Source organism: Haliotis cracherodii, unplaced genomic scaffold (genome assembly GCF_022045235.1).
Source record: "Haliotis cracherodii isolate W230 unplaced genomic scaffold, xgHalCrac1.p SCAF_10, whole genome shotgun sequence".
Classification (NCBI taxonomy): domain Eukaryota; kingdom Metazoa; phylum Mollusca; class Gastropoda; order Lepetellida; family Haliotidae; genus Haliotis; species Haliotis cracherodii.
In genome coordinates this window covers 4,549,169-4,562,500 of record NW_027266265.1, presented here as the reverse complement: position 1 = coordinate 4,562,500, position 13,332 = coordinate 4,549,169, and the positions used below count along the sequence as shown (strand labels likewise).

At 40.0% G+C, this 13,332-nt stretch overlaps 2 protein-coding genes across 2 annotated transcripts in view; both read left to right on the top strand.

Annotated features, from left to right (window-relative positions):
* The window catches only part of LOC139445427 (serine protease 42-like), an 11,259-nt gene extending 5,894 nt beyond the window's left edge, over positions 1 to 5,365 (top strand). Inside the window, 5 exon segments of the mRNA XM_071226576.1 lie at positions 1,397 to 1,521; positions 2,533 to 2,669; positions 2,671 to 2,683; positions 3,188 to 3,339; positions 5,216 to 5,365. Coding sequence (XP_071082677.1) covers positions 1,397 to 1,521; positions 2,533 to 2,669; positions 2,671 to 2,683; positions 3,188 to 3,339; positions 5,216 to 5,365 — 577 coding nt within the window.
* Positions 5,366 to 6,588: 1,223 nt separating this feature from the next.
* LOC139445418 (putative ankyrin repeat protein RF_0381) lies at positions 6,589 to 12,828 on the top strand. The gene is made up of 4 exons (XM_071226564.1): positions 6,589 to 6,873; positions 8,154 to 8,335; positions 10,705 to 10,858; positions 11,565 to 12,828. Exons 1-4 carry the CDS (start codon positions 6,643 to 6,645, stop codon positions 12,261 to 12,263), a joined length of 1,266 nt encoding a protein of 421 aa, XP_071082665.1. The 5' UTR covers positions 6,589 to 6,642; the 3' UTR covers positions 12,264 to 12,828.
* The last annotated feature ends 504 nt before the right edge of the window (positions 12,829 to 13,332 follow it).

The window sequence follows — 13,332 nt, the reverse complement described above, 5'->3', positions numbered from 1 at the left end:
GATTCAGGGAGCTCAACATTGAACAGCACATACCCTCAAAGTAAAAAATTAATAAATCCAATAAATAGTACACTATGTTCATGATGCATCAAGAAGGGGAGAATAATATATAGTATCATTATGAAAAGGACCCGTGAAGATCCGGGTTAGAATAGGTCTCAGGGGCTAGTAACGGGATTGGGTGCCCAGGTTCGCTGGCTTGGTTGATGCATGTCATCGTATCCCAATTTCGTAGATCGATGTTCATGATGTCAATCACTGGATTGCCTGGTCCAGACTCGATTATTTACAGACCGCCGCCATATAACTGGAATATTGCTGAGTGCGGTGTTAAACAACAAACAAACATCATCAAACATTATAAAAAGACACTATGTAGGCTGCATGAACCGACCAATCTGTTTCAATTATTCACCTTTCGGTAAATATACTGCAGGATTCTGCGTGAAGTGGTTGCGCCACGCGCCCCTGCAGGTAACCGCCCTTGTATGTGGCATTCAGTGCAAATAGTAGAGGATTGAACTGCTCATAAACTTGGGAATTCATGCTTGAAATGAATATGAAATGTATGTCAGCATACTACAATAGACAATGAACAGATGTTAGATAGCATCACATGACATGTTCTCCAATACTTAGATGATATCTGTGTTTATACGCACACTGCATGTATGTCCTACCAATTTTGCATTTCATGAGTGAGTGAGTGAGTGAATTCGTGAGTGTGTGTGTGTGTGTGTGTGGGGGGGGGGGGGGGGGGGGAATGATTGTTTAGGTGGTTTGGTGAGTGTCGGGTTAAAGCGGTTTTATACAGTGTTTCAGTTAAATCAGCGCGTTTCAGTTTAATGTGGGGTTTTGTAGTGTGAGTGTGGGTCGTTTACCACTTTGTTAAATCCCAAGAGGTGTGATACGGACAGCAGCCCTAACACGGCAAAGAGAATGTGCTACCCGTGGCCCACATTTGTTGCAAGCGTCTGTGTACCGGGATTGTGCATTGTGGCTGAGGCAATGGTGACATGGTCGTCCTAAGAGCCAATTAATGAAGATCGGGTGATTGTGTCGGTATGCCCTGGCGGCGAGGATCGTTGCTCCCAATATCAACCACGCATTTACCTAGAGTATTGAAATATAGCTGGATGAAACATTATTCACAGATTCGGGATGGTCGGGTATCCTAGTGGTTAAAGCGTTCGCTCGTCACGCCGAAGACCCGGGTTCGATTCCCGACATGGGTACAATGTGTGAAGCCCACTTCTAGTGTCCCCCGCCGGAATATTGCTGAAATATTGCTAAACGCGGCGTAAAACTACACTCATTCATTCATTCGCACATTGTGCCCTTTAAAGTACATAATACGGACTTGTGCATATTATCAAGAGAGGATAATACGTTTCAGTGATTTTGCGGCAAGTACAATAACAGTAGACGTGGGCGAACAAGACCGGTTCAACGACAACGACCACACAACGTTCCAGGTGTCGACAGTGACGGTCCATGAGAATTACCAGCCTGGCTCTGAGGGTGGGGAAAGAAGCAGCGTACAGAGCTCCAGATAAGCTGTGTATCTGCGTAACATACGCATCAGATATGCTGAATTATGCAGTAAAATCAAATCCAAGCGTATCAAATACGCAACGAACATTATAGATACGCTACAAAAATAAAACGTGTGTGTATCATCAAAATATTGTGAAGTAACCATGCGTATTTGGTTAGCAAATCAGCAACTTATTTTGAAATTATAAACTGGCATTCCGTCAACCTTGCCAAACTCCACGATGACAGTTACATCATGATCATTTGCCATCACACTTTCTTGTGGAAGTATCGTGGTATTTTGAGTCCTATAAAGCTTTCGAATCAACACGACAGTTTGCAGGGACTAGATGAATAGTGTTTTTAAATATTTAACTTAAATACCCACATGTGTAAAAACTAGTGGGTAACGGAAATTTGAATACCCAGATAGACTTACTGATAGCCAATGATTTTAAAATGCATGGGTAAAATACCCACAACACCAAAAGCTTATCTGGAGCTCTGACAATAGCTACATGTAGGCGCGGATATTTCGTTTGGGATATTCACGTTTCATAGAATTATATTTAACCTCCAAACCTTTTCGATTTTGTTTTATCATAGCTTGGTTTTTTGTCTTTGATAGATTAAGTAAACTGCAAAAGAACGTATACATCCATCTTTTTGGTGGCTAAATATAAAACAAACAAGACATTGTTATACGATGGTGAAGTATTTGATACGGGTATCATAGTTTGCTCGTCACGCTGAAGACCCGGGTTCGATTCCCGACATGGGTACAATGTGTGAAGCCCATTTCTGGTGCCCCCCGCCGTGATGTTGCTGGAATATTGCTAAAAAGCGGCGTAAAACCATACTTACTCACTCTACTTTTCTGCTGATGTCCATTCAGCAGTACAAAGCGCCAATTACAAGACCGTCTCAGGAGTTACAGGTATACAGTAAATATCCTAAAGACTTGACCAGAGGAATATCAAATTTTGTTTGTTTCAGCTAATGATATCGCCTTGTTGGAACTCTCGACGCCTATAGACTTCAACACAATAACTGACGCCGCGCCTATCTGTCTCCCTAGCGGCACGTTCACAGCCACCGTGGGTGACGGCACTGAGTGTATAGTAGCTGGGTGGGGGGACCCTCTCATGTAAGTCCAGTCTCCCATACTACGGGGGTGGGGGTGGGGGGGTGGGGGGGTCTGTGGGGGGGGGGGGGGGGGGGGGTGGGTGTGGAATAAATGGCTCCATGATAATACATGCTGGTTGGCGATAATATATTCCTTCTTATTCAGAGTTGTTTTGTATAACATTAACCATTAAAACAAAGGGAACAGGGGGTTAGGGCATCCCAATTCGTGCTTCAGAGTTGAGTCCCTTGACCATGCCAGGATCTGCTGGTCAGTGATTTGAATTTCTTAAACCCAACGCTGTCAGTTCGAAACAATCTTGATAGTTGTACCATGCAATAGTCACTGATATACACTGTGATAAAGGTTAAGCACCAAATAAAATAGCATTTTTGTGTAAAACTGTTCCTGTATCCGTTTTCTGTCGAAACTATTTTTCTTTCCATACTCATAGAAAACAGGAACAGATGATCTGATCTTATGTTTTGTAATTGTTCCATGGCAATAATAATCTCACTGTTACAGTTCAAGGTCAGATCCCAAACATCCTTCAGGAGGTGTCAGTTCCAACGTACGCAGGGACGTCGTGCACGGCAAACTTCAACACCAACCCCACCACCCCGGCAACACAGCTGTGCGCAGGCGCACCTGGTACCGGGGGGGTCGACTCTTGTCAGGTCAGGCAGTACAATGTGTAGATTTCCCAATCAATGGTATCTGTTTGGCTGGCAAGGGAACTGTGGCAATTCTAAAGCATAAAATATTATATTGTTTAAATCTCCATTTTCTCAATTTTGTTGTAAATCGGAAGCGAACGAATCATGTTGCACTCCGCATTTATAATTTTGCATCAGTTAGTAGTAGAGGGCGTATTCTACACCATTTGCATATTGATACATGAAACTAATTGCTCTAGCCCTAAATGAAGCAAGTCTAGATTGTCAACAGGTTCTCCCATTTCAGACAGTGATAAATGTAACTAATTGTTAAATCATACATGTCAGACTAGACTGTCCCACAGTCCCTGAATCATATAACTTTGCCATCCGCCCAGTTCTTACTTTAATGCTCGAGCCCTAAATGAAGCAAGTCTAGATTTTCCACAGGTTCTCCCATCGCACAGGGCCTCTTCCCAAATCTATCAAAAGAATATATTTTCAGACAGTAAGCGTTTGTCTAATATTAGACACAAAAGACCATGTATCAGCAGACTATCTATTTTATAGTCTCTGGTACCAGGTAGTTCAATGTGAACATCAGTGTGCAACATCATCACCGAGGACGGCCCCTCCACTCCTGCTCGGAGGTCAATCACCGGGTCGGGCAGAGGGCAGCGCGCACCGTGGCCTCGGGCTAACTGATGCGTTGATTCTCACGTTTGACATCCTAGCTGTGTAACTTTTCCGCTATGATGCAACTCACCTCGGTGTCACAGGTCGCATGGCCTGGCACTGGAGAGTCAGATGACATCTGGGAGTTATGTGTACTCAATGAGACCGATGGGTTAATAGGAGCCCTGCTTCTGGGACCTTTACACCTTGATATGTGCAGGTGGAGTTGCTCTCCATACACCGTAATGTGTAATCCCACATGGACATACCGGCGATACTTTTACCATTTAAGCATTAAAACTCTAAAATATTCTACCAAATCATTACGTAAAAAGAGATTACATTCTTGAATCATATACTCTATGTCACGGAATATACCAACTGTACGGGGAATAACACATGTAATCATTATCATTATTATGCTATTATTATTAAAATCATATGTATATACTAAATAACTATGTATCAATAAGTCCGTGCACTGAAGAATATTTTAGGCACATTTACTTCGAGTTGGATGGATACGTGCGCCGAGAGAGAAGGGTGGGGTGGGGTGGGGGGTGGGGAGAGAGAGAGAGAGGGGGGGGGGGGAGAGAGACAGAGACACACACACACACACACACACACACACAGAGAGAGAGAGAGAGGGGGAGAGGGAGAGGAGTAGTGGTGGTAGGGGTATGTTTCAGCAGAGAACTAAAAAAAAATGAACCATGAGATGTACACATTGGACACATGTGGAGAATCAATCGTAACTGGATCATTGGCGTGACAAGCCAACGCTTTAACCACTACAAACATAAGAATACACAATAACAATAGTGACTAATAGACTGTTAAATACAAAAATATAAACTGTGAAAAACACTCTATACAATTTCTTTTCACTTTTATCTGCAGCCATCAAATATTAAAAATAGTTTTAATATAGCCCGATTATTATAGGGGAAATGACAAAACGTCATAAATTCCTATTAACCATCAGGTATGCCAATCACCCATTCAGACCCGGTAACACAAATAACCTATGCAAGTCTACAATGCTTAGGCATATCTAGATTTCTTTATTTCTGGTTTCCTGAAAAGAACTTCTTTCTCTTACATATTATAACGCATTTGCAAAAAATGAAAATGTAAAACATTTTCAATATCGGAGACTAAATGTGAGTCTAGAAAGTATGCACGTGCATGTCTATAGCGACTATTGTCTTGTGTTCCCCAGGGAGACTCCGGCAGCCCCTTGTTCTGTTCCGTCAACGGCCGCTGGGTGCAGTACGGGCTCGTGTCGTACGGTGACGGGTGCGCCAACCCTGGCGAGGCGGGAGTCTACACGGACGTCTCGCAGTACGTCGACTGGATCAATGGCGTCTAGCAACAACCGACTTAATTTACAACCAAATCGATGCTTAACTTCTCAAATTAATTTATTTTTACTTTCATTTCTATTTCTCCCACAGCTGAGTGTTCTGTCGCCTCAATTAGGCTATCCTTGTATTAGGCATTGGTGGAATCGTTGTTGTTTGGTTTAAATCTGAAAAATAACACCATGTTTCGTTTCCCATAATAAGTTGGATGTATTTAAACTAAATCCCCATTTATACTCTTGTGGTGTTCTTATTTGCTGGACACAGATATTACAGTTTGCACCACATGAGTGAATGAGATTACCTCCGCTTTTAACAGTATTCCAGTTATATCACGGCGTTTCAGCTTAATGTGGGAGGAAAGCCCGAAGTGATGCAGGTCTCAGATGTTTACCACTTTGGTGAAACCCACGAGCACGGGTATGGTAATGACGAACCTAGAAACATAATTGGAGCGAACCGGGATTCGAACCCACAATCATAGGTTTCTGGCGTGCCCAAGGGACGCAACTCTGCAAAGCGAATCGCGGCGCCTTAGACGACTGGGCCACCCGTGCCCCCCGTGCCCCCTTGCACCACATTACAACCTGATCGGAATAAAACACCCCAATGCTTAGAATGATGATTAATAATATTATGTCACATTTTCGAGGAATCTTGAATTTGCATTTGTACATATATGTGCAATCTAAATATGCGCGCATAATTTGGTTAAATCGTCAGTAATTTATGACGAAGTAAAGATATGTATTGCCTTTCATTCAGGGGTATTTGTTACTGATAAATTACCCTTGACGTTAAAATCCAATTACCAAAATATTGATAAAAGTGAATATAGAACACTGCAATATTAGCTGGAAGTGAGATTTCTTAAAACACCGAAAATTGAAACATGTATTATGTTGCATAATAAACATTAATGAAAGTGTTGTTTTAGAGTCTTTCGTGTTGATGCTGACTCGTTTCATCTTAAAATATGACACAATTACACATTTGATCACGCCTTCTTGTGTTTAAAGAGAGAGATATCCGCCGTCAATCCTCTGTAAATGTCTTTTCATGACAGCAAGTTATGTTTATATTATGGTTGGAAATATAATTAGAAAAATTCAATATTTCCTTATGACATAATCCTTTTCCGGAAAATATATTAGGTGAGTTTTAAATTTGTTAAGTATTTTGACTAACCAAGGGCAGATCACTCCAAATATTACTGACATTTTATCAACAAGGACGAGAGTCTGTTCACGAGCATCCAACAGGATTGTTGTGCTAGGAAACAGTCATGCCAGTTTTAGCTCGCTTGGTAGATGTAAATCCGACAAGAAGATATGTACCGAAGATTTACAAAGAAGAAAATATAATTTCACCCAAGAAAAAGAAAGATATCACGAACTTTCTAAGTTCTGTTCGAACTGGTGACGTGAATTCAGTGAAGCGTTTCTTGGAGGGAGGTCTGGAGGCAGACGTGGAAGGCGAAGGAAAGGAAACCGCTTTAACCACGGCTGTGTTTACTGTAATTATGAACATATTTAATGACAATGCCAACATCTTTGTTTGTCGACAACATAAACTAATGATTATTATCTTTGGCGATGTGTTAACAACTGGTTAACACGATCAGCTGATGACCCCTAGAGTGCCATTATCGTCATTAGTTCTCTGTAATATAGACTAGACTCGCCTCTGTTGGTGGTCCGAGCCACAGGGGACTGTAAAATAACATTTGATAGAACTGACATATGTTGTGACCATGTACATTGTAGCTGCTATGTTTAGAGTTACAAGCGGAAACGGTAAATTCGTAGCCACTCCCTATAGATACAATTTGTGGAGAATTCGTAGACACAATGTTAGTATTGGAGGTTCATTCGGTACTGTATTATTAATTTATTTTGATAGGATTTACAGGATTGTTTGTAACTACCATAAAAAATAAATAATCAGCTAAGTATATATTTGAGCCTAGAAGGACATGGTGAGTGGGGTGGATTACTGTATTGTTATTTTGCTTTCAGATAATAATCAGGTAAGTATATGCAAACCAAAAAGCACAATATTTATTGGTGAGTGAAGTATGGGTTAAATGTCACGCCGGGTCATATTGAGTCAAGGATTTATTTTCCTTTAAAACTGTCGATGAAATACATTTGCCACAAAATAATTCAATAAGTGTATGTAATAAATCAATATCAGTTCTATTTCTCTATTGTATTTGTTTTGTCTACGAGTTGGGGGTGGCTACAAATTTTCCATGGCTGAGAATTAGTTTGGTTACAAAATCACCTTCTGCCATTACAAGACCCTGTGGTCCTATCTCAAATTATATTCTGTATACTCATGCTATAGAAATCTTGCAGTTTTCACTTAACTTCTACAACATTGAAATGTCTTAGTTGGACACTAGTTAGTCTACAAGGTATTGATGTAGTCTGTGCACAGACCCCATCAAACTTAAGAGGATGGTGACACTGATTTGAACCTTAGATACTTAATTTATTGGATTTATTATCGTCAGAAACAGGACGCTTGGTTTTTCATTGCTTTTTAAATCAATAACTGTCAACAGATGTTATTCCCTCTGTACCATCTAATATCTATTATCATCTGGCTTTTCAAAACTTATTTCCTAACTTTACATGATTAAAGCACGATTAGGCTTTTTTCAGTTGTGGCAAGTTTGATTTAGGTTGTTAAACATACTTTGTTGTCTGCTCACTCAAACTTTACGACGTAGAGGTAGATATGAGTATTTGAGTCCCCTTGTAACACTGTTCAATGATAATCTTCATATAGGAAAATACTGCTATGTGCCGGCTGTTGATTGAACATGGCTGTGATTTGAACAAAAGTGGGACAGTCCCGCCTTTCTACTTCCGCCTCACCCCACTGTGTCAAGCTGTCAGTGGGGGGAACACACAGGCAGTCAGGATGCTCCTACACGCCGGATGTAAAAAAGATCTCAGAGATGATCTTGGGTAAGGTCCACAAGATTAGAATAAATGTTTATTTTCATTTGTCACATCCAACCTATGTTCAGGTACGGCATCTACAATATCAAGGTGTCCTACTTGATGATAAATCTGTTACTTTTTACTCAGAGTCTTTAATAACCAGGGAGGTGAAATCTCCGTGGAAACGCGGAAAATTGAGTTTTTTATGACAGTAGTCCTCGGAAAAATTCATCTTCTGCGTAAAAATATAATCAATGATTTTAAAAAAAACACTCTGAAAAATATGATCGAAAACCGGACAACTGTACATTATTATAACGTAATATTTTCAGCAGTTCGTGGTTGGCTGAGAGTTAGCATGGTTACAGTCAGTATTTGTCCAAGGAGTGAAATGGTACATCAGTGCACCGATGCTTCTTGAGTTTACATGTGACAATACAATACACAACACGTTTTTTTCTGTATCGATACAAGATGATACACTTGCTAAAATGAATTACCGACTACTCAGTTAATGATGCCCACCCCAGCAGTTTTGTCAGTCAAATATTGCGAAATGTTTTCAAATTCACTAGTAAAATAACTGCTACTAACATTTGTCTACAACTAGCTGTTCCTTTGGAACCTGCTCTGAAATATTTTTAGTCAAGAAGTTTCCTTGTGATTTGACGTAAATATGCGTATTGCGATATGTATCGTATCGTGACCTATGTATCATGATATGTATCATATTGTGATCTTGCTGCATCGTTTCACCCCTAATTTGTCCTAAGCTGGAGAGACTTGGGAAGCAGCTCTGTCATGACTGTCTTTAAACCTCTTACATGTTCAACTCCACAAAATCGTACGATTGATTGAGCTGAAAATTTATGTTGATGTTTGTTACTATAACATGTATAAGGGGGCATCAAAATTGACATTAAAAGATGATTACAAGCTTTGATTTGATCAAAGAAACATTCAAGTGTCTATTTCTGAAAAATTAAAAAGGCGAGGGGCCTGAAACATGATGGTGAGACAGTCCCTTATCATGCTTATGTGGTACCATGTTTATTCCTGATCGAGTATCCAATATAGCTGCCAGTGGCCATATTGGAAAATTTCAAATAATCATGAGTCATCCATGAACATTTTTCCCTCACAACCCTCTAGAGCAGTGCAGCTGATACTTCAAAATGATGACAGCTGAATTTGTTCAAGAAGTTGAATATGATTTTCAATATGGCCGCCACAGGAGCCATATTAAAAAATGTATTCTAGTCATATTTTAGTTTAAAAAGTAATAAAATATGTTAGATATATGTGTTCCATTTTCCAAATATGTTAGATATATGTGTTCCATTTTCCATTCCATGAATATCCGGGGTAGAATATGTCCTTCAGTCCATGCTTGCTGTAAAAGGTGACTAAGCTTGTCATAAGAGGCAACTAATGGGATCGACTGGTCAGGCTCGCTGACTTGACAGATGCATGTCAATGATCCCAATTGCGTGGATTGATGTTCATGATGTCAATCACTGGATTATCTGGTCCAGACTCAATTATTTACTGATCGCTGCCATATAGACAGCTGGAGTATTGCTGAGTGTGGCGTTAAACAACAAACACACAAGATATTTTAAATTTTGACTAACAGTTCACCTTCCACTTTGATCGTAAATTCTCTCAAAATATATTTCTTTACACTGTAAATATCACTGATTTACCTTTTCACTTCGACCATACTTAAAGCAGAAGCTTGCTATGACCATTCTCCGGCCATCTGGGTTCAAACTGTACCGGTGTTTGATGTATGTGTAGTGGGGCTCACCATGTATGTTCCATATTGCACAATATTTTACATTCTGCTCTAAATGTACTTTAATGATCTTAAATTCTCTCTAAATGCATCTTTTCATCTGAAATCGACGGACTTAGAAAGATGAACTTTGGCATGTATGTCTCTGTTATAGTCATGACATATTTTGTTCAAATCATTAGGATTTTATTTGATTTTTTGTGAAACAATTTGAAAAATTGTATGTCACAAGAACACTTTTATTCTCCTCAGACATGTTAATAGCTATAAGTCTTTAAGCCTAAAATTTGAAACCTTTTAGAAAGTAAATATAACTGTTGTGTATTGCAACAATGACCTACAATATTATATTCATTCTTGCAGAAATCTTGTTAAAATTTAGTTTAAATGCTTGTTTCATAATTTTTTTTATCTTATTTAATAGATTTTAATAGCAGTGATTATGATAAGAAGCAGTCAGCATGACATTTTAGTCAGTTGACCACACATCCAGGTTAGCTACAGTGCCACGACACTATATGTCTTTAGGAGGTAATATATGGCTAGTTCCATGTGGCACCAAGATTCCTGACATGTTTTACTGGTTTAACTTCAGCCGACCTCCATTATTTTACTCCATGTCTTGTTCCAATGAAGACATGTTACATCTCCTTCTGAGGTCAGGGTGCGACATCAACCTCGGCACCAAAGACACCAACTACACCATCCTCCACGAGGCAGTTGCTAAGGGAAAGCTGGATATCGTCAAGGTAACCATGGTGATGGCTGATGTGATGCATACATACCAGTTCACATCGCTTTAAAGTTTTGAAACAAATTAAGCATGTTAAGATGATAAAGTGTGTGTCTGTTTTTTTGTTTTTTTTCAATTATTAAGGGTGACCCCAAAAACACTACATTAACAAAGGAATATGAACATTCTCTGTAGAATACTGAACGAGGAAATGGTTCACAGCAGGTTGTGGAAATATCAAATTTGTGATAAAATAAGGAAGTAAACAATGTGAAACAAGGAACTAAATAATGCCCTGCCATAATTGGGATTGGTGATGTTTACAAAGGTCTTCAGCAACCCATGCTTGCTGTAAAAGGCGACTGTGCTTGTCGTAAGTGCCGAATGACGTGATCGGTTGATCAGGCTTGCTGACTTGGTTGATGCATGTCATTGATCCCAATTGCGTGGATCGATGCTCATGATATTAATCACTGGATTGTCTGGTCCAGATTTGATTATTTACAGACTTCCGTCATATAGCTGGAATATTGCTGAGTGTGGCATTAAACAACCAACCAACCAACACGTTTTTAAGTCTATATTTTGTACATCAAGATCGGCTCAATTATAAGGTTGTCTGTCGTCAAGTGATGTCACATATGAATCAGGCATTGATTTTCCACACATGGACTCATTCAATATGCTCAAACTGAAGAAAACCCAAGCAACACGTGTTTCAGGTATTGCTGGAAGCCGGCGCCAACCCTAATAGTTATGAAGTCAATCAACGCTTAACTCCGTCATTCTTCACCACGCGACAAGACATCCACGAACTGCTGGTAAAGTACGGCTCCAACATCAACCACACAAGTCGGTCAGGCGACACGGTGCTACACCATGCTATCACACATGGCGATCTCCCACTGGTAGAATATTTCCTCAATAAAGGTGCAATTATTGATGCTATAAAGACGACGTGTGTGGTCTCTTCCCACAACATCCTGCAGCAGGTGAACATCCAAGACCCGCTCCAGCAGGCCGCGACAGAGCACTACTTCAAAATATGCATCCGACTCATCCAACATGGCAGTTCCACACAGTTTCTCAATTCGGACGAAAATGATCTCGTCACGAGACTTCTAAGTAGCGAGAACCTGGAGCTCATTCTCACATTGTTGTTCGCTTCCGGAAACACCAACTGGTTGAAGAGAATTTTGTCGGATGAAGTGCGGAATCATCTGAACATTTCTAAGGCAACTCGTGATTGGTTGCGGAGACTGGCTAACAAGGTACTGCCGCTGAGGATGATAGCGTGTCACACTATCCGTCAAACGTTGAAAAGCCAAGCATCACAAGGAAGTATTCTGAAAGATATTTCCAAACTATCATTGCCAGAAGTGATGCATGATTGTGTGGAACTGAAAGTGAAGCTAGCATGATTGTGTGGTCGGTCCAGGGAATTATCTCAGTGGTCTCCTTGGCTGAAACTCCATGCCAAGTCTCACTTGGAAGAAATTTCCATGTTATTATAAACAGATTGCAAGTGATTCTGTGGCATTTGATTGGCTATCCAAGCAATAATATTCTGCATTTAAGAAAAAAAAGACCACGCCCACTACTACGTAGTACTGTTTCCTGGTTGACTGATATTAGAATGGGCGGGGCTTGAGTTACATTGTTGCACTGGAAGATGTCGGTGATTGTGTATTGGTGTCTGTTGTTTTATTGGTGCTGATTTAATAAGAAGTTTGTGAAGTCGTTACTTTTGACATACATATTTATAAGAATTGACTTCCTTGTGTTCTTTCCTTATGTGCACTGGTGTGCACACTGTACATCAGCATATACAAATTTGTACGAAGTCACAAAATGGATTGAGCTGAAATATTTTGTTGATGTTTGTTGCCATACAGACATGAGAATTTTTCCTCTGATTCCCAGAATTTCGTAATTTTTCCTCTCAGTATGATGTAAAATAGACTTATTTTAATCCTTGTTTTTAAAGTTTTCAGGGGGAGGGGGGGGGGGGGGGGGATAATTTCAAATAATCGTGGGTCATCCATAAACATCTTCCCCTCAAAACCCTCTGGAGCAGTGCAGCTGAAACTTCACATACTTCTTCCTCTTCCTCCATAAACACAAAATATCAATTCTTAAAAAACATAAATTAATCTTTAAGTTTTGAAAAGCTGACTTCTGTAAGAAGTCTTTGGCACTTCATGTTACAGCCCTGAATGGAATGTTTAGCTAAAATACCCAAATTAAGAAATATATAGTTCCCAATTTCATAGGAGATTACTTTTGTTCAGTTTGCCTGCCACTGGCATTGAGTGGACAGTCCTACAAATCCCTGGGTTGAGTGGTGAGATTCACTAATGATCAAAGGCACTCTGTAGAAGGGACTGTATACATTCCTGTTGTATTCCCTTAACACTGATTCCAGGTCATTGATTAGGGTGCTCTTCCTGTAAGAAAACATCCTGTTGGTGTGAGTGAGTTTCATGCGTT

Bases quoted from the DNA above. Each gene is read 5' to 3' on its own strand.
- LOC139445418 (XM_071226564.1), top strand. From the start codon at position 6,643: ATGCCAGTTTTAGCTCGCTTGGTAGATGTAAATCCGACAAGAAGATAT. The intron at 8,336-10,704 runs GTAAGGTCCACA...GTTTAACTTCAG, and splicing joins GATCTCAGAGATGATCTTGG to CCGACCTCCATTATTTTACT. The intron at 10,859-11,564 runs GTAACCATGGTG...CACGTGTTTCAG, and splicing joins GAAAGCTGGATATCGTCAAG to GTATTGCTGGAAGCCGGCGC.